Source organism: Podarcis bocagei (assembly GCF_964188305.1).
Source record: "Podarcis bocagei genome assembly, chromosome: 8".
NCBI classification, from domain to species: Eukaryota; Metazoa; Chordata; class Lepidosauria; order Squamata; family Lacertidae; genus Podarcis; species Podarcis bocagei.
The window spans coordinates 61186267-61204763 of NC_138133.1; the positions used below are offsets into that span (position 1 = coordinate 61186267).

The 18497-nt window shown below is 38.8% G+C and overlaps 1 protein-coding gene across 8 annotated transcripts in view; it reads left to right on the forward strand.

Annotated features, from left to right (window-relative positions):
- Positions 1-18497, forward strand: part of ZFHX4 (zinc finger homeobox 4) — a 185514-nt gene that overhangs the window by 160953 nt on the left and 6064 nt on the right. For 6 of the 8 annotated variants that reach the window (XM_081204234.1, XM_081204240.1, XM_081204239.1 and 3 more), the window contains 4 exons: positions 1554-1690; positions 2473-2673; positions 4066-4183; positions 4935-10313. In XM_081204234.1, the coding sequence (XP_081060360.1) occupies positions 1554-1690; positions 2473-2673; positions 4066-4183; positions 4935-10313 (5835 nt within the window). The remainder of the gene's footprint in view (positions 1-1553; positions 1691-2472; positions 2674-4065; positions 4184-4934; positions 10314-18497) is intronic. The other 2 variants (XM_081204238.1, XM_081204241.1) reach the window with 1 other exon arrangement.

Below are 18497 nucleotides of genomic sequence, written 5' to 3' on the forward strand. Positions count from 1 at the left end.
CTGTTACTATGCAATCCATTGTGTTCATGTTGATCAATCAGTCATTCTGTTAAAAATGTCAGAGAAGATACTTTTACCACCAATACTAGCGTGTTCCTAATTAAATTTAACAATTGGGATGAAATACAGGAATCAGTTCAATGCATTTATCATAAACTGCATTCATATATTTAAAAAGTACCTACACAAAAAAATATATTTGACCCTTTCATAATATGTCTTCTTAATTAGTACAGTGTTTTATATTTTTTTTTCAAATGATGCCCCCATTTTTCAAAGGTATATCCATTTTTGTCATCCTCTCAAGGTCCTGCTTTCCTGATACTTTCTACAAGTATTTTTTAAAGCTTTTGTTTCAGTAATTGCCATAACCTTATTTTAAAATTAAAGCTAGGTTATTAGACAACAAGGTTCAATTTGTTCATTTATATGAACTCCATGTGGATTTTGAAAATCAAGATAAATCTTCATGCACAACATACAGTCAGATTACCCCTGGACAATATATTTATGTTGGGTCTGATAGCAATCAATGGTTTAGCTTCATTGCATTTCAAGATGTATTTGCACCCAGTTGTCCAGTGATAGTGTCCTCACCCTGGAAATAATTTAGTTGCAAATTGACTGGAAGATGGTGAAAATTGAAAGTTAAAATTAGAAATACTCATAATAAACAGCAGAAAAAAGGTCAGATGATGCCACGCTATGATGAGATTGGAATGGCTGGTAAATGAGGTTTTGTGTTTGTCGTGAGATGTATGTGACATGCCTACCCAATGCTGTTGTAATATCCAGCCTAGCAGAAGAGATTATCTGGCAAATTGACACTGGAAAGAATTTTCTTATGGACTGGGAAATTAGAATTGCGCTCTTTTCTTTGATGTGTGCAATCCTCACTGTATTATGCAGCTAGCTCAGACTGAATATTAAATATATAATTTAATACATACTGTTAAAAATATCTTAAAATAATAATACTATTATTGCTTTTAAAAACATTGTAGAAACATTTAAACATCAGGTAAACATTCAGTGCAACAAAGATGACTGATCTTTGTGTACAATTAATTTTTAGCTGTTCAATAACCTTTCTTTTTTCATAGGGGTTACTAAATTTGGTAATGTGGTGGCTTTATTTGAATAACATAATAATTGTGCTCCTTCAATATTTTAAAGGGGGAAATAATATTTAAATGCTTTCAAATTAAATGAAGAACAAAGAATTGAAGGTGAAACTTGTTTCTCTTAATGTGGTATAAAATTTCAGACTGAGATACTAGAGAGAGCTAGTTATTGATTACTGTTTAGAGCAACATAAGGTTATCTAAACAAGAGAGAAGAGTACATTTTTAATGTATTTATAGAGTCTGCTCTGCTTCAGAGATAAGTGTGCTGTCACCTTTGTACCTGTTCAGTTTCAAAAATGGTTTAACTTTAATAAGGAGCCCTGCAATATTTAAAATTGCAGTAAGACACCCTAAGGGGTTGCAGTCACAGTAAACCCAGCAATCTGTTAGCTATTTATAATGTATTTTTACATGTTGTCTTGGAAGCAGGAATAAACACACCAGAGAAGGAACCAAAAGTAATTACTGCAGCAGGGGAACAACCACTACTTCCGGCTAAAGAAGAAGATGGCGCACCCAAAAAGTCCAAACTTTCTGAGGAAAATAAGTTTGGTCACGAACAGGTAAAGTGTATTGTTAGATCCTTACTGCCTTGTAGCATTGTTTTTCTTATGTCATAAATATTTTGGGGGTGAATTCCTATGTCATGCTAATTCATCAGGTGCTATGTTGGCCCTGCCAACTCAGACCAGTTGGAAAACCTTGTTCCTCTAGTTCATCTTCCTGACCTTGTCAGTGTTGCAAAAAGATAAAAGGGCCCACATTTATCATAAGAAGCAAATCCCTATGTCAGAACTAGTTACCAGAGCACTATATATGCATGTTTGGATGCTTGGGAGACCGACAGAGGAAAAAAATCCAGAATCCCAAAGAGAACATGTCCAAAACTTACCCCAGCTACCATTATCTGATATTTTAAGCCACAGGTGCTTTATTTCTTTCCAGATGATTCCTGACTGGCCACTCAATAGATACTGTGTTATAAAATAACAGGTGTCATGAGATAAAAATTATAAAACTGTATAAGCTAAGGAGTTCACTTACATGGTATCCAAACTCTTCTTTTGCTGCCAAAATTCACCCCCCATGACTAGTCAGGTCTCCTCCTTCCTTCTAAACCTGCACCTTTTTTATGGCAGTGGTCTTCCCATGTGAGTTGTGTATCTGGGTATTGATAGAGGCTGAAGGTAGTGAGGAATTGATGGAAGATACTGTAGGTGGCAGGCAACAGAGAAGATGCACCATCTTGAAAAGAGGGCCAGTAATACTGTAGTGACAGACGATTTGCTCAGGGCGTTAAGCAAGCTTTGTCTAATGGGCTGAATCTTTCTTGGATCTTTTTCAGTTTTACCAGTGCCCTTATTGTAACTACAATAGCAGGGACCCAAATCGTATCCAGATGCACGTCCTGTCACAGCATTCTATGCAGCCTGTTATCTGCTGTCCCCTCTGCCAAGATGTCCTGAGCAACAAAATGCATCTTCAGCTGCATTTGACCCATTTGCACAGTGTGTCTCCTGACTGTGTAGAGAAACTGCTTATGACAGTAAGTGTTTAAAATGCTGATGCACATTTGACAAGTACATGGACTGTAAATGATGCTGAATATATTATGGCATTGTAGATAGAGCTAGAGACTTGGAACCTGGGCTCCTGAGATTTCTTCGTAGTCCTGCCAATAACTTAGTACATCCCTTTGGCCTATTCATTTAACCCTAATTTTCAAAGACACAAGAATCTGAAGCACTCATTAAAAACAACCTTTCAAGATCAAGGCACTCACCTCAGTGCCTCCATGCACATCCTAAACTGGTTCTACTACTATCTTTCCCCACAGGGGAATTTTTAGTCTTAATTTACTGTAAACAGTGTTCTGAGGGCCAAATACACAAGAAGTTACTGTTTGCTGGCAATTTTATGAGAAGTGGTAAATTGTGAAGAAACAGATAAAAGTACCAGAATGTTTTTATATTTACAGGATGGGGGAGATGAAACCTTTATTAGTAATAGGACAGGATCCTAACCTTGTAGTTCACTATAATTTTCAAAAAAGTATCTTGATTGAAAAACAGGGTAATAAATATGAGGCAATTAAAAAAAGGTTATAGTAATATGGTGGCAGGAAAGTTAAAAGGCTAAAAGCGTTTGTGTGGCTACTGCTTTATGTAGTGTTATTTAAAATGTGTATCAGCAACTTATGTTGCCTAGAATTTACTATCACACTGTCTTCCATATTCTTTCCTTTCTTAATTATGATCAAACCTGACTCAGATATCACAAAAAAGCTCTAATGTGTTGTGAAGTATTATGTGAAAGCATCTTTAGAATTATAGGTCTGGCATGTGCTGGAAGAGAATCAGTTGTGATTTAAGGTCCTAAGTGCAAAGCAGGAACCCCATATCAGAGGTATATATGCCTAAGCAAAATCAGTAGAAGTTGCCACCAGATTTGGAAAAAAAAGAGTCCCTCCCAATTTCAAGATTTGACCATTATACCAATTGGTACAAACTGGATTGTACTAGTACTCTCAGAAGTAGTTATTTTGTTTTGCCTTTTCTCAGCAGCTGCTTAAAGTGCACTTTTGATGTGTAACAGAAAGTGAGCCTTTCAATAGCTCTCCTTACCTGTCTTGCTAGGGACATTTTGGTTAGTAATCCTGCATCCACACCATTTTCACTGCTACATCTGTGAGCTTAATTCCAAGATTAATCAAACAGTTAGTTGTTTCAGTTGGCCATATGTGATAAACAGTGCAATTCTCTTGGTGAGCACAGTATCATGCCTGATGATGATGATGATGATGATTAGTACCCTGTCCATCTGACTGGGTTTCCCCAGCCACTCTGGGCAGCTTCCAACAAAGATTAAAAATACATTAAAATGTCACACATTAAAAACTTCCCTGAGTTGTGTGTGTGTGTTGTTGTTGTTTTTAAAGGTTCCTGTACCAGATGTGATGATGCCTAATAGTATGCTACTGCCAGCAGCTGCTTCAGAGAAATCTGACTGTGATGCCTCTGCAAGTCTGACAGCTGAAGGATCTGGGAAATATTCAGGTATTGCAAGAAAAAGCCAAGCCTGCAGAGGGCGAGCATTGCAGTCTTTTGTTGATAAACCTCCTCTCCTTTTGGGGTGTGCTTGCTATATTAACCAAAGAAAAATAAGGCCTGATTTTCTTCAGCAGCGTTTCATGCACTTTTATAGCATACAGTATATGTATATATATTTCTTTGAACAGATACAACATCTAGGTTGGGTTACACATTTTAAGACTTGTAGGCTGCATTCAGTCCACTCAATCTATGCCCCTAGTCCATACAGCTACCTACTGTATGGTAAAGGAAAAAGGTAAAGGACCCTGGAGGGAGCCAGCGTTTGTCCACAGACAACTTTCAGGGTCCTGTGGCCAGCATGACTAAATTGCTATTGGCTCACATAGGACTGTGATGAGTGCCAAAGCACATGGAAATGCTTCTCATCACTGTGGGACCTGTTTATCTAGCTGCACTGGTTTGCTTTTGAACTGCTAGGTTGGCAGAAGCTGGGACAGAGAAATGAGAGCCCACCCCTTCATTTGATACCAAAGAGTCTTATGGTACTTTCATGGATCACAAGCCTGTGCTGAAGTCAACACTGGGCCATGAAACCTTATGCCATAATAAATTAGACAGCCTTTACAGTGCCACAAGGCTCTTTGTTATTATTGCTGCAGCATACTGGCTCCTCCTCTGGAAGTTCTTTCTTTTAATATGTATTATGTATTCAAATGCTATGGAGCTATATAATTTCTTTCCTTTTTTTAACCAGGTGAAAGTCCTCCAGATGAGAAGAACACCTCTGGGCTTGAAGAATCAAAAACTGGAATGGAAATTAAAACAGAGGAACAGAAGCCACTCAAAGAATCTACTGAAATGCCAGATTGGAACAAAAACAGCAGTAAAGATATAAAGATCGTCGAATCACTGCCTGATCAGTTGAATGAGCAGCAGAAGAGGCAGCAGCTTTCTGTTTCTGATCGCCATGTCTATAAATATCGTTGTAACCATTGTAGCTTGGCTTTTAAGACTATGCAGAAGCTTCAAATACATTCCCAGTACCATGCTATTCGGGCTGCTACTATGTGTAGCCTTTGCCAACGTAGCTTCCGTACATTCCAGGCTTTAAAAAAACATTTGGAAGCAGGCCACCCAGAACTCAGTGAAGCTGAAATTCAGCAGTTGTGTGCATCTTTACCTGTAAATGGTGAACTCTGGGCAGAGAACGAAAGTATGGCACAAGATGAACATGCACTAGAACAGGATATAGAAAGAGAATACGAGATGGACCAGGAAGGTAAAGCAAGTCCTGTAGGAAGTGATAGTAGCTCCATTCCAGATGAAATGGGCTCAGAACCAAAGCGGACCTTACCTTTTAGAAAAGGGCCAAATTTTACTATGGAAAAATTTCTAGATCCTTCTCGCCCATATAAATGTACAGTGTGCAAAGAATCTTTCACTCAAAAGAACATTCTTTTGGTTCATTATAACTCAGTGTCTCATTTGCATAAACTCAAAAAGGTGTTGCAGGAAGCATCCAGTCCAGTCCCTCAAGAAGCTAACAGCAGCACTGACAACAAACCCTACAAATGCAGCATTTGCAATGTTTCTTATAGCCAAAGTTCTACACTGGAAATTCATATGAGATCTGTGCTTCATCAAACTAAGGCAAGGGCTGCAAAATTAGAACCAAGTAGTAATGCAATGAGTGGAAACAGCATAACAGGAAATGTTAATAGCCCCAGCCAGGGGATGGTAGATCCTACAATATTACCAGCAGTTAACAGCAAGGAAACCCACATAGATGCCAAAGAATTAAATAAAAAGCAAGTTTCTGAATTAGTTTCTGCTCAGCCTACACATCATCCTCCCCAGTCACCAGCACAACTGCAGATGCAACTCCAGCATGAATTGCAACAGCAAGCAGCTTTCTTTCAACCCCAGTTCCTAAATCCAGCATTTTTGCCACATTTTCCTATGACACCAGAGGCGCTATTGCAGTTTCAGCAGCCACAGTTTCTTTTTCCATTCTATATTCCTGGGACAGAGTTCAGTTTGAGTCCTGATCTGGGTTTGCCTGGTTCTGCTGCATTTGGTATGCCTGGCATGGCGGGCATGGCCGGCTCACTGCTAGAAGACCTGAAGCAGCAGATGCAAACTCAGCACCACGTCGGTCAGACGCAGCTACAGATCCTACAGCAGCAAGCACAACAGTATCAAGCGACGCCACCTCCAATCCCGTCACAAAAGCAGCAGCAAACTAGTAAGTTAGTGAAAACAGAGCAGAACAGTGCAGTAAGTGCTGAGTGCCAGATGATGAAGGATACACCACCATATAAGGAATCAGAAGAGATTTCAGAGAAACAAGAAAAACCAAAGCAAGAATTCACAAGTGATAGTGAAGGACTGAAAGAAAACAAAGATATAAAGAAGCAGAAGTCCTCTGAACCAACCATCCCACCACCTAGAATTGCTTCTGGGGCAAGAGGAAATGCAGCCAAGGCATTGCTGGAAAACTTCGGCTTTGAGCTGGTTATTCAATATAATGAGAATAGACAGAAAGTACAGAAAAAAAATAAAGCTGGTGATTGCGAAAATACTGACAAATTGGAATGTGCAGCATGCAGTAAATTGTTTTCCAACATTCTTATATTAAAGAGCCACCAAGAACATGTTCATGGACAGTTCTTTCCATACGGTGCATTAGAAAAGTTTGCCCGTCAATACAGGGAGGCTTATGACAAGCTTTATCCTATTTCACCATCTTCCCCAGAACCACCACCTCCTCCACCTCCGCCTCCACCTCCACCTCCGCCTTCTTCACAACCTTCTTCATCCAGTTCTGGAAAGATTCAAAGCATTACTCCTACTCCTTTGCAGGCTCCACCACCAACTCCACCGCCTCCACCGCCACCCCCACCGCCACCTCCTCCTCCACCACCACCTTCTGCACCACCGCCAGTGCAGCTGCCAGTTTCATTAGATCTTCCACTTTTCCCTCCAATTATGATGCAGCCAGTGCAACACCCAGGACTGCCTCCTCAACTTGCCCTCCAGCTACCACCAATGGATGCGCTGTCTGCAGATCTTACTCAGCTTTGTCAGCAACAGCTAGGATTAGATCCAAATTTCCTACGGCATTCTCAGTTCAAGCGGCCACGTACAAGAATCACTGATGACCAATTAAAAATCTTGAGGGCATATTTTGATATTAATAATTCACCGAGTGAAGAACAGATTCAAGAAATGGCTGAGAAATCTGGCCTTTCCCAAAAGGTTATCAAACACTGGTTTCGAAATACCCTATTTAAGGAGCGACAAAGAAACAAGGATTCCCCATATAATTTTAGCAATCCTCCAATAACAGTTTTGGAAGATATAAGAATTGAACCACAGCCAAGTTCTTTAGAGCATTACAAATCTGATTCAGCGTTCAGCAAGCGATCATCTAGAACTAGATTTACTGACTACCAGCTCAGAGTCTTGCAGGATTTTTTTGACACAAATGCTTATCCAAAAGATGATGAAATTGAACAACTTTCAACTGTACTTAACCTACCTACTCGAGTTATCGTTGTATGGTTCCAAAATGCACGACAGAAGGCTCGTAAAAGTTATGAAAATCAAGCTGAAACTAAAGATACTGAGAAGAGGGAGCTCACCAATGAGAGGTACATTAGGACTAGCAACATGCAATATCAATGTAAAAAATGTAGCGTAGTTTTCCCTAGGATCTTTGACTTAATTACACATCAGAAAAAGCTGTGTTATAAAGACGAAGATGATGATGCACAAGATGAAAGCCAAACAGAAGATTCCATGGATGCTACAGATCAAATGCTTTACAAGAATTGCACAGTTTCTGGCCCATCTGATTCATCAAAAAATATGGCTTTAACAACAGTAAGCTCTGGATCTGGTTCCAGTACTCCTTTGCTGCCATCACCCAAACCTGAACCTGGAAAAACCTCTCCTAAACCTGAGTCAACAGAAAAGCCAAAGCAAAATGATACCATACCTAAGCAAGCGGAGGCTTCCTCCCAAGGCAACAAATCAGTGCAGTCTGCACCAACCACCTCCTCTGATCCGCAGCCCTCAGCTTCTCAAACACAGCAACAGAAACAATCCCAAATAGGAGGCAGACCACCTTCTGCATCACAGACGACCCCTGTTCCCTCGAGCCCTTTAGCAATCCAAATGACGCCTCTTCAGAACAGTCTACCTCCTCAGTTACTACAGTACCCATGTGACCAGTGTACAGTTGCCTTTCCCACTCTAGAACTTTGGCAAGAGCACCAGCACATGCATTTCTTAGCAGCCCAAAATCAGTTCCTTCATTCCCAGTTTTTAGAAAGGCCTATGGATATGCCCTATATGATATTTGATCCAAATAACCCTCTGATGACTGGACAATTGCTGAGCAGTTCTTTAGCTCAGGTGGCACCCCAAGTGAGCTCAGCTCATACAGCTCACCACGCTGCTTCAATTCCTGGCTCACTTAAACGAAAACTGGATGATAAGGAAGATAACAACTGTAGTGAAAAAGAGGGGGGAAACAGTGGTGAGGACCAGCACCGGGATAAGCGATTGAGAACTACAATTACTCCAGAGCAACTGGAAATACTCTACGAAAAATACCTTTTAGATTCCAATCCTACCAGAAAAATGCTAGATCACATCGCACGTGAAGTAGGACTAAAAAAGAGAGTTGTACAAGTCTGGTTTCAGAATACAAGAGCTCGAGAAAGAAAAGGACAGTTCCGTGCAGTAGGTCCAGCTCAGTCTCATAAAAGATGTCCTTTTTGCCGAGCACTGTTTAAAGCAAAGTCTGCTTTAGAAAGTCATATTCGCTCTCGGCACTGGAATGAAGGAAAACAAGCAGGTTATAGTTTGCCACCAAGTCCTTTGATAGCCAATGAAGATGGAGGAGAGAGCCCACACAAATACATGTTTTTTGATTATCCATCGTTATCATTAACAAAGATTGATTTATCGAGTGAAAATGAATTAGCTTCTACTGTCTCAACTCCAGTTAGTAAAACTGCAGAAATGTCACCGAAGAATCTTTTAAGCCCTTCTTCCTTCAAAGCAGAATGCAATGAAGACATAGAGAATCTGAACACAGCTCCTGCTGATGGTGGGTATGACCAGAATAAAACTGACTTTGATGAGACTTCATCAATTAACACAGCAATCAGCGATGCCACAACAGGAGATGAAGGAAACAATGAAATGGAAAGTATGACCGGTAGTTCAGGAGATGTGAAATCCACATCCTCTCCTAGAGAGCCAAAAAATGTTCTGAATGACAGTTTGCCAAAAAACACAAACATGCCTAATATGGAGAACAGCGATGACAAATTTCTATTCTCCCTGACTAGCCCGTCAATGCATTACAGTGACAAAGATAGTGAACTTGACCAAAGTGTTTACATTACTGATGACCCTGATGATAATGCTGATCGCAGTGAAACATCGAGCATAGCTGATCCAAGTTCACCTAATCCCTTTGGAGCAAGCAACCCTTTTAAATCGAAAAACAGTGACCGGCCAGGTCACAAACGATTTCGGACGCAAATGAGTAATCTGCAGCTTAAGGTCTTGAAGGCTTGCTTTAGCGACTATCGGACTCCAACCATGCAAGAATGCGAAATGCTGGGGAACGAGATTGGCCTGCCAAAACGTGTGGTTCAGGTTTGGTTTCAAAATGCTCGAGCGAAAGAGAAGAAGTTCAAAATTAACATAGGGAAGCCATTCATGATCAATCAGAATGCAACCGATGGCTCAAGACCAGAGTGTTCCCTATGTGGGGTGAAGTATTCTGCACGTTTGTCCGTAAGAGACCATATCTTTTCCAAACAACATATTTCAAAAGTGCGAGAAGCTGTGGGAAGTCAACTGGACCGGGAAAAAGACTACTTGGCTCCTACAACTGTTAGACAGCTGATGGCACAGCAAGAATTGGACCGTATAAAGAAGGCTACAGATGTTCTCGGCTTAACAGTACAGCAGCCAGGCATGATGGAGAGCAGCTCACTTCATGGAATCAGTTTGCCAGCAGCTTACCCAGGACTCCCTGGCCTTCCTCCAGTTCTTCTGCCTGGAATGAATGGTCCATCTTCCTTAACAGGGTTTCCTCAAAGTTCAAACAGTAAGTAAAAAGGAAGAGGATAAATTGTTGCTGCTGTTGTTGTGACAAAAGGAATGGGTGTATTGGTTGCCAAAACATTTGCAGGTAGATCCATTTCTGTTAGTTCTGTGGCTGTATATTAGAACATTTTCTAAGAAAAGTAAAATGGAATGTGTAAGCAATAACTTACATATACACCAAAACAAAAAAAAATCCTTCCAGTAGCACCTTAAAGACCAGCTAAGTTAGTTCTTGGTATGAACTTTCGTGTGCATGCACACTTCTTCAGATACCATATACACCTTTAAATAACACCATTTAAGTAACAATGTAGTGTTTGCTTTTAGCACTTTTAGATATTCAGGAAATTATTTAAATAATAAAAAATATAAAATTGAAGTACACCACAAACTAGCCAAGGGCAGAGCATTTGAACTCAAGTCCACCTTTATTAACTCGCTGTGTTATCAAATAGTATGAGTTGGGTATCTTTACAACTTAATAGATTTTCCATGAACTTTCACCACAGTGTGAAATAGTTTGTTTCATAAAAGCAAGTCAGGAGATAATATTTAGCAACTAAGGCAAAGGTCCAGTCATGTGAAAATGAGGGCCTGTACACTAAAATATATTGTTTCCTTGAATTTATCTAGTTTAGCCTGTGATCCTTAAAACCAAGTCCCATTGAAATAGTGAGATAATCATGGCAAAGACTGGGCTATTAAGACAGTTAAAGACTCTGGGTTCAAATCCTGGTTTTGATCTGCTGGGAAATATTTGTAGACTGGGGTTACAGACTAAGGCACTGAGTTCAAAGGTATTTATTTAAATTAGCATAAACCTGCATGTTGATAGTCAGGGTTTACGTATGCAGGGGCAAAAATGCAAACAGATTTTTTTCCTGTCTTGTAATTTACTTCAGAGTTAGTTAAATTTTGATAAGAGTTCCTCTTAGGTTCCTCTTAAGTTAGGGGTTTTTTTTGCATCAAATTAATAACAGTCGTTTTAAAATCTGCTAATACAGCCTTTATTCCGTACCATACATATTTTGTGACTTCTGAATAAATACTAAAAGTGTTCTACAATAATAGGTTCAAGATCCACACTGCCTACTGCCAGTACTATGCATAGGAACAACACCTTTCCCATGCAGCATTCTTCTCATTCATCCTAACAAAAATAAAAAAAAGCTCTTTAGCATGGATTTTTGTAGTTTTCATTTTTGTTTTTGGGGAGTAATATTACAAGTAGGCACCTTTCTATGAATAATGCACCTGTTTATAGGAAGTGAAGTTAAATAAACTATGAGGCCCAGCCCACCCATGAGGTTGGGGTGAAGCAGTCACCATAGGTGGTGGAAACCCCTCAGGCGATGCCTACATGGGTGCCCTGCTGCCAACAGATAAGTGCCACTGCCGTCGCCCATGTTTTTCAGAAATGCCTGAGCAGGAATCCTACTTCATGGTTTATATTTAGTCTCCGCAGTTCATATCCTGGTTTGATGGGGTGAAGGGTTAGAACTCTAGAAGACAAATAAAAGCCCAAATCCTGTTCAGTATCTGAAACTTCTCAGATTTTTTTTCCCTTGCCCAAATGCTTACTGAAGGTTTAGATTCCTCACTTAGGTTAGCTTTTTGTTACAGCCCTTACCTCCAGGCCAGAAATTGATACCCAGTAGATTTTTTTTGAGGTACATGGTTTCAGCACTGCTCCCCACTCCCACCCTTCTGGTTAGCAGAGTATGAGGGTCTTCTTGGTAAAGCATGTCATAGCACTCAACAACTTCTCTTAAGCCCTTCATAACACTGATTTGCTATTGCAGAGCTGAGAATTGGTGACCTGCCAGAATTATCCTATGGGCTTTTCGGCCTTTCCTCATAGAGTACCTGACTGGCTCTGTCAAAGCTCTGTGCTCCCTAAGTCCAGTCAATTCTGCGTTTCTGCAAGTGCAACAGCATACATATGTTGGTGTTTTTGATGTCAGGAATAAGGGCAGAGTACATAACTTGCTCTGCTTTAAGACAAAATTTGCCCATAGTTACTGCATCAGCATTTTGGCCATCTGGAAGTGAAATAATATTTAGATTAGGTAGTAGATGTAGCTACTGCCATGTGTGCAGGCCAACTCTCACTACTTATTGGTTAGGTCTAGATAGCTCACCATATGAACTGGACCACTCAAGTTACCAAATCTTCAAATCATTAATGCACCTACATAATCAATGAAGTATCGGTTAGGAATGAGGCACACTTTCACCTGATGTGGCTAATCTCTCTGAATAAATGCAAACTAAAGAGATAGGAGATGTTTCGTTCTTCAACAAACTAAGTAGCCCCTCCATCCTATCTTTATTGCCCAGAAAATATATGTTCCTAATGGCTCTTAATGGAGTAGTGGAAGTGAAAGCAAAATAACAGATTATATTAATCTTTCATTAGTGAAAAGTACTCCTCAAAAGTTCTTTAATATATGCTCAATGCTGATATGCTTCATATCTTATTAACCCACTTTTAACATACCCTTGTTTTGCTGTGAGCAGCACTTCACATCTGTGTTTGATGCAGCGAGAGAGATTCAGCCAGGATCTTCTTGTAGTCCCACCCTCTGTGCTGATCCCAGTTGCAAACCTTTACAAGAGTTGGTTTTTTAACCTTGTAAAATGTTTCAAAATATGTTAAAATTCCTGCTGCCTGCTCCTGTGGGTTTTCCCTACCGCATACTCAAACCATGATACATGACACCTGAATTTAAATGTGTAATCATCTTAATCTTTCCTCTTCATAGTTATGATCAGATAGATATATGATCAAATAGACAAAATTATCTTTGAGCATGTTCTTCACATGCAATTAGTTATTTACATAAAGATTGGAAGAATTAGAAAAGATGTTTTCATTAACATAAATAAGCTCTGTTCTATAGGTGCTTCAAAACAGCAATGGATACTTAAAAGGCAGAGCAGATGAAGCAGTCTCTAACCTCAGAAAGCTTATGCAGCCATACATTTGTTATTCTTTGATGTGCCACAAGACTCCTTAACATTGTGCCACCTAACAAAATATTAATGTTATGGTGTAGTGTTTGCATTATTTGGCACATTTACAGTATAATCCTAAACATACCAGTTCAGAACAAACCCCACTGAATTAAATGGAACTTACTCTTTGATAAACATATATAGCATTACTGCTTTAATCAGTCTTACAGTTGCTGCACTATATGTCCAAATCATGTTCATTCATAAACATTCATTCATTCATTATGTCTCACCAAAATTTGAAATCATGTCTCACTGCTTTCTGACGTCCTTTGAAAGTTGGTTGAACTGAGATGCAAAATGTAAAATTCATAAAAGATATTGGGTCAGGTGGTACCTAACACCAAGAAAACTAGTGCTAATATGCCCAGGAACCTCACCAAAATGCTGGAGAGGGTGCACCTCCACAGGCACATACCTCCACATGTGGTGGGAGTGCCCCCGAATCCAACTATTCTGGACAACAGCCATACGAGAAATATGTAAAATAACTAAGCAAGTATTAGAAATCACCCCAGAATTAGCCGTACTAAACATCTTCCAAGACAATAATGCTCATTTACACCACAAAGAACTCATAACCCACCTACTTTCAGCAGCCAGAAACGCCATAACCAGACACTGGAAATACCTGTCAGGAGTAAGCATGGACCAATGGTACCAAATAGTATGGGAAACAGCCTTACTAGAAAAATTAACCAATAAACTGAAACAGACACGGGGACAAACAGAAGAAGACCCCTTTACCCTGGTATGGCTCCCCTTTATCACATACACAGCCCAACAAGACAATGACAATAATCCACCAACAGCATACAAATCAGTATGGCTAACCTGACCCAAAACACCCACCCACCCCACTCACACATGGAAACAAAGATCATCACAAATGAACAACCACACCGTAGGCCAACCCCAACCTCTCTCACCATCAAAGGAACACAAGTGAACAGCAGAGAACCTGCACAAGCAACACTGACACCAAACCCTACATATATTACGTAAAATAGAAACACTGCCACCCGACCCCACCCCCACCCATCTTACCCCCCTCCACCCCTCTCCCCCTTTTCTTATGTCTCAACAAATGAAACTGATTTGTAAAAATGTTATATGGAAAAAATACGAGAGAGAGACATTACACATACTTCTGTAAATCAAGAAAACCTTTAATAAAAATACATTAAAATTAAATTAAATTAAATTAAAGATATTGGGTGGTAGTCAATTAATGACCAAGACAGAGTTCATTAATTTCAGTGGGTCTACTCTGAGTAAAACCTAGTTGAACATAAAATTATTTGAAAAGTCTGCTTGAAGTGACCAAGAAAATGCAGTGCAACAAGCTAGACCATAGATAACAATATCAAGGGATTGAGACCTGCACACACACAGAGAGAGAGAGAGAGAGAGAGAGAGAGAGAGAGAGAGAGAGAGAGAGAGGAATGAAAACAGTAAAGTAAAACTGTGTGCAGCGGTGATTACATTATAAGATGTAGCTTTCATGTTAGCTGGAACAGTGTGGCTGGACCTATATACCTACAAAAACAGATCCATATGAATTGGAAGCAAATGAAATTCTAATCCCATTCAAGTAAATTATAGGGATGCAAGAATTTTTCACACATTCCAGTGCACTTATTAAAGCCAGGTGTCCTAACAAGAGCTCAGAATGCCAGACAATTGAGTGTTCTTAGGTCAAAGCAGGATGCTCCCTGTTCTTCTACTGCAATTAGTGAAAATGTCTATGAGAACAAAACTGGGTAAGGTAATTGAACCTAAATCCTACTAACATATTTTATACATTGTTGCAGCAGAAATGCATTTGACTAATTCATTTTTCATTCCACCTTGAATATGGTGGGATTTAGTTCTTAGTTAACATGCACAGGATTATGTTGTTATACCCTGGTACTCTTTAGTTCTTGGTTTACCTTTCCTTTCTTCATACATCCCTTTACTCATGCAAGTCCTTCAACACCCACGCCCCTGCTTTAATAAATTTAGCACCTGTTATAACTATTTACTTGCTTTTAGTCTATTAGAATGCTGTTGTTTCATGTTATTGTCTCTCTCTGACATCATAGTCACAAATACAGTGGTACCTTGGTTTTTGAACATCTCGGAAATCAAGGGTTTCAGTTTTTGAACGCCAAAAACCCAGAAGTAAATACTTCTGTTTTCAAATACACCTCGGAAGTTGAACGGCTTCCACTGAGTTTTTTTTCCAATTTTCTCTATATAATTTGCAGACCGCCCTTTGCACTTCAGTATTCGAACGTTTCAGAACTTGAAGTATTCCATAACGGATTATGTTCAAAAACTGAGGCACCACTGTATATGGTATCACATTCACAAATTAGGTTTGTGGCACATTAAAGACTTAAAAATGGCATAAGCTTTCATGGACCAGCTTTCTTCTTCATCAAACACATGGAATGCCATTCTGAGTTGGCAGGTGTATATGTGTGTGTTTATGTACACACACACACACACACACACACACACACTAACATATGGATAAACATACAGAGAATGATATACCCGTGATATCAGAGGGAAATGAAATGCAGGAAATACAAGAAGTGATGATGAGATTAAAGCTTCAATGTATGTAAAATAATTGCAGTGATTCTCTATATCATTGTAGGGAATCTGTGGCCCTCTTAATGTTATTGGACAACTCCTGTTAGCTATCTGTTTGATTGAAATAGGGGTTCGACAGCATCGGGGTGGGGGTGGGGGTGGGGTCATAGGTTCTTCTTTCCTGGTACCATGCAGATATACTGCAGTTTTTTGTATCAACAGTGATTCTTCTCATAGTTAATGTTCCCAGGCCTTTCTAGCTGATCTTATATTTCATTTAAAAACATTTGGAGAGTAGGAAATCTTTAACTTTGCATAAATACATCTTGGTTAATTGTGCTGCAAGTAGGAATGGTCCATTCATCTCTACTCCGTTCAATCATTGATCAGTTAATTTTTAAGTTGCCCATTCATTTGATATAAGGGCAAGACACATGCTTGGATTCATGCTATGATTCTATGTGAAGACCAAAAGATCATAATAATTTCTCCCAATATACTATATATCTAGTTGTTAGCCCATATCAGAAATAGATACACACTACTGGTAGGGAAATCCATACATTTAATATGAGTGGCTAACATTAAAATTTAACACAGTTGTCACTTTTTCCCCGTAATAGTCCATTCAATACTATTGTGTAGTTAGTCCAAAAAGTCACTATGTACAGTAATAAGGACATCAAACTTGTTTCTAATCCTGGACAATATATTTTAGTTTACCATTAAATAAAAATAATGATTCACTGACAAACATCAAATGGTTGCCTTGTTAAATCTTATCACCTCTTCCTCTAAGTTCTAATTGCTTTATCCTAAGCAATGCTAAGCACCTGGATATCGATGATTTAAGCACCATTCAGGCCACTCAATTAGTACTTGAATGTAACTAATATTCATCTATCCTTGCAGTGCCCAGGGTTATCACTCTTATCCTCTTACACTGATCCTAGAGAGTGCTTTAAGCTCACCATTCTTTGAACATTAGAGTTTATCTGTTCTCATTGTTTTTATAAAACTTCTATTTCTCTGTAACAGCTTCTTTAAAAAAATGTTTCTACAGTATGCTGACCAATTATACTTATCATAGGAACTGCATTACAGTATTTAACTGTAACAAACATTGTCTATACCTGGTATTTGAAGTGTGACAAGGAATTTTTCATGCATTGTACATAGATACTCCAAATAGGGTCAGTGCACGTTTACAGTTTCTTTTGCTACTAAAATACATAGCTGCATGACTTATGTCAATAAAAACAACTACATTGCTGACCAGCTGTACTAACACATATAAAACCCAATCCTATTCATGCTTACTTGGCATTAGGACCCCATTTAGTTTAGAGGGGCTTACTCCCAAGTGAAAAAATTGTCCAGTAGCACCTTAGAGACCAACTAAGAACAAACTTAGTTGATCTCTAAGGTGTTACTCCCAAGTGGTGTGCCTAAAATAGCAAGCCAACAGCACAATCCTAACCATGTCTACTCAGGTTCCCTCTGCTTCTTTACACTTTCAAGTCATATCTGATTGTGTTTTAGAAATCTTAGCCAACCAATTCGGAGTTAAGTACCATCTATGAATCATTTTCAAATAATTCTCTTTCAATGAATAACATGTAGTAAATTTCAGGTTGTTTTTCCAAAGTTTCTCTCAGAGGTTAAGATCTATATTATGCCCTATATCTATTGCCAGTGTTGTCATTAAAGCTTTAACTAGCTCGTATTTTGTTTCCCAGTCTAATAAAAAATTATACATTTTAGACAGAAGTGTATCCTTATTCTGTAAGTCGCCCATTGTCTATCTATATTAACTCTCTTAATTGTAATTGCTTCAGTGGGAGAAAGCCATAAAAGTGTTTTTCTTTCCAGCAGGTTTTTATATTTTTCCCAGACTCTATACAGATTCTTCCTAAGAATGTGGTTCATAAAACTATTATAGATTTTAGCCTTCCCATACCAAAGGCATGAATGCCAACCAAATTTTAAATCATGACCTTCTCAATCTAAAATGTCTGCATTGTTCGATACAATCCATTCTTTTAACCAACACAAACAATCTGCCTCATAATGCAATTGCAGATCTGGCAAGGCAAAGCCTCCTCTTTCTTTTGTATCTATCATAATTTTATGTTTAATTCTTGGCTTTTCCCCCTGCCGGATGAATTTAGAGATATCGTGGGGGTTTTTCATTCTTTGAAGCAGTTTAAATTATTTACAATCGGGATTGATTGGAATAAAAACAACATCCTGTGGAGTATATTTTAATGGCTGAAATTCTACCTAACAGGGAGGGTTTCATTCTCTCCCATATCAACCTCTTTCCACAATTTAATATAATTATTTTTTTTTAAATGATATTTATTGAGAATTTAAAATTACAGAGGAAAAAAGAAAAACAAGAAAGAAAAACAAAAAAGGCATTAAACAGTACACGTCAATAAAAAGAAAAAAGAGAACAAAACACACAATACATCAAAAACAAAAGCAAACAAAAAATTTAAAAACAAATCCAATATTCCCAAATCTTTATCTTTCATTAACTTGTTTCATCGACCTCCTCGCACCTCCTTTTTTGTAT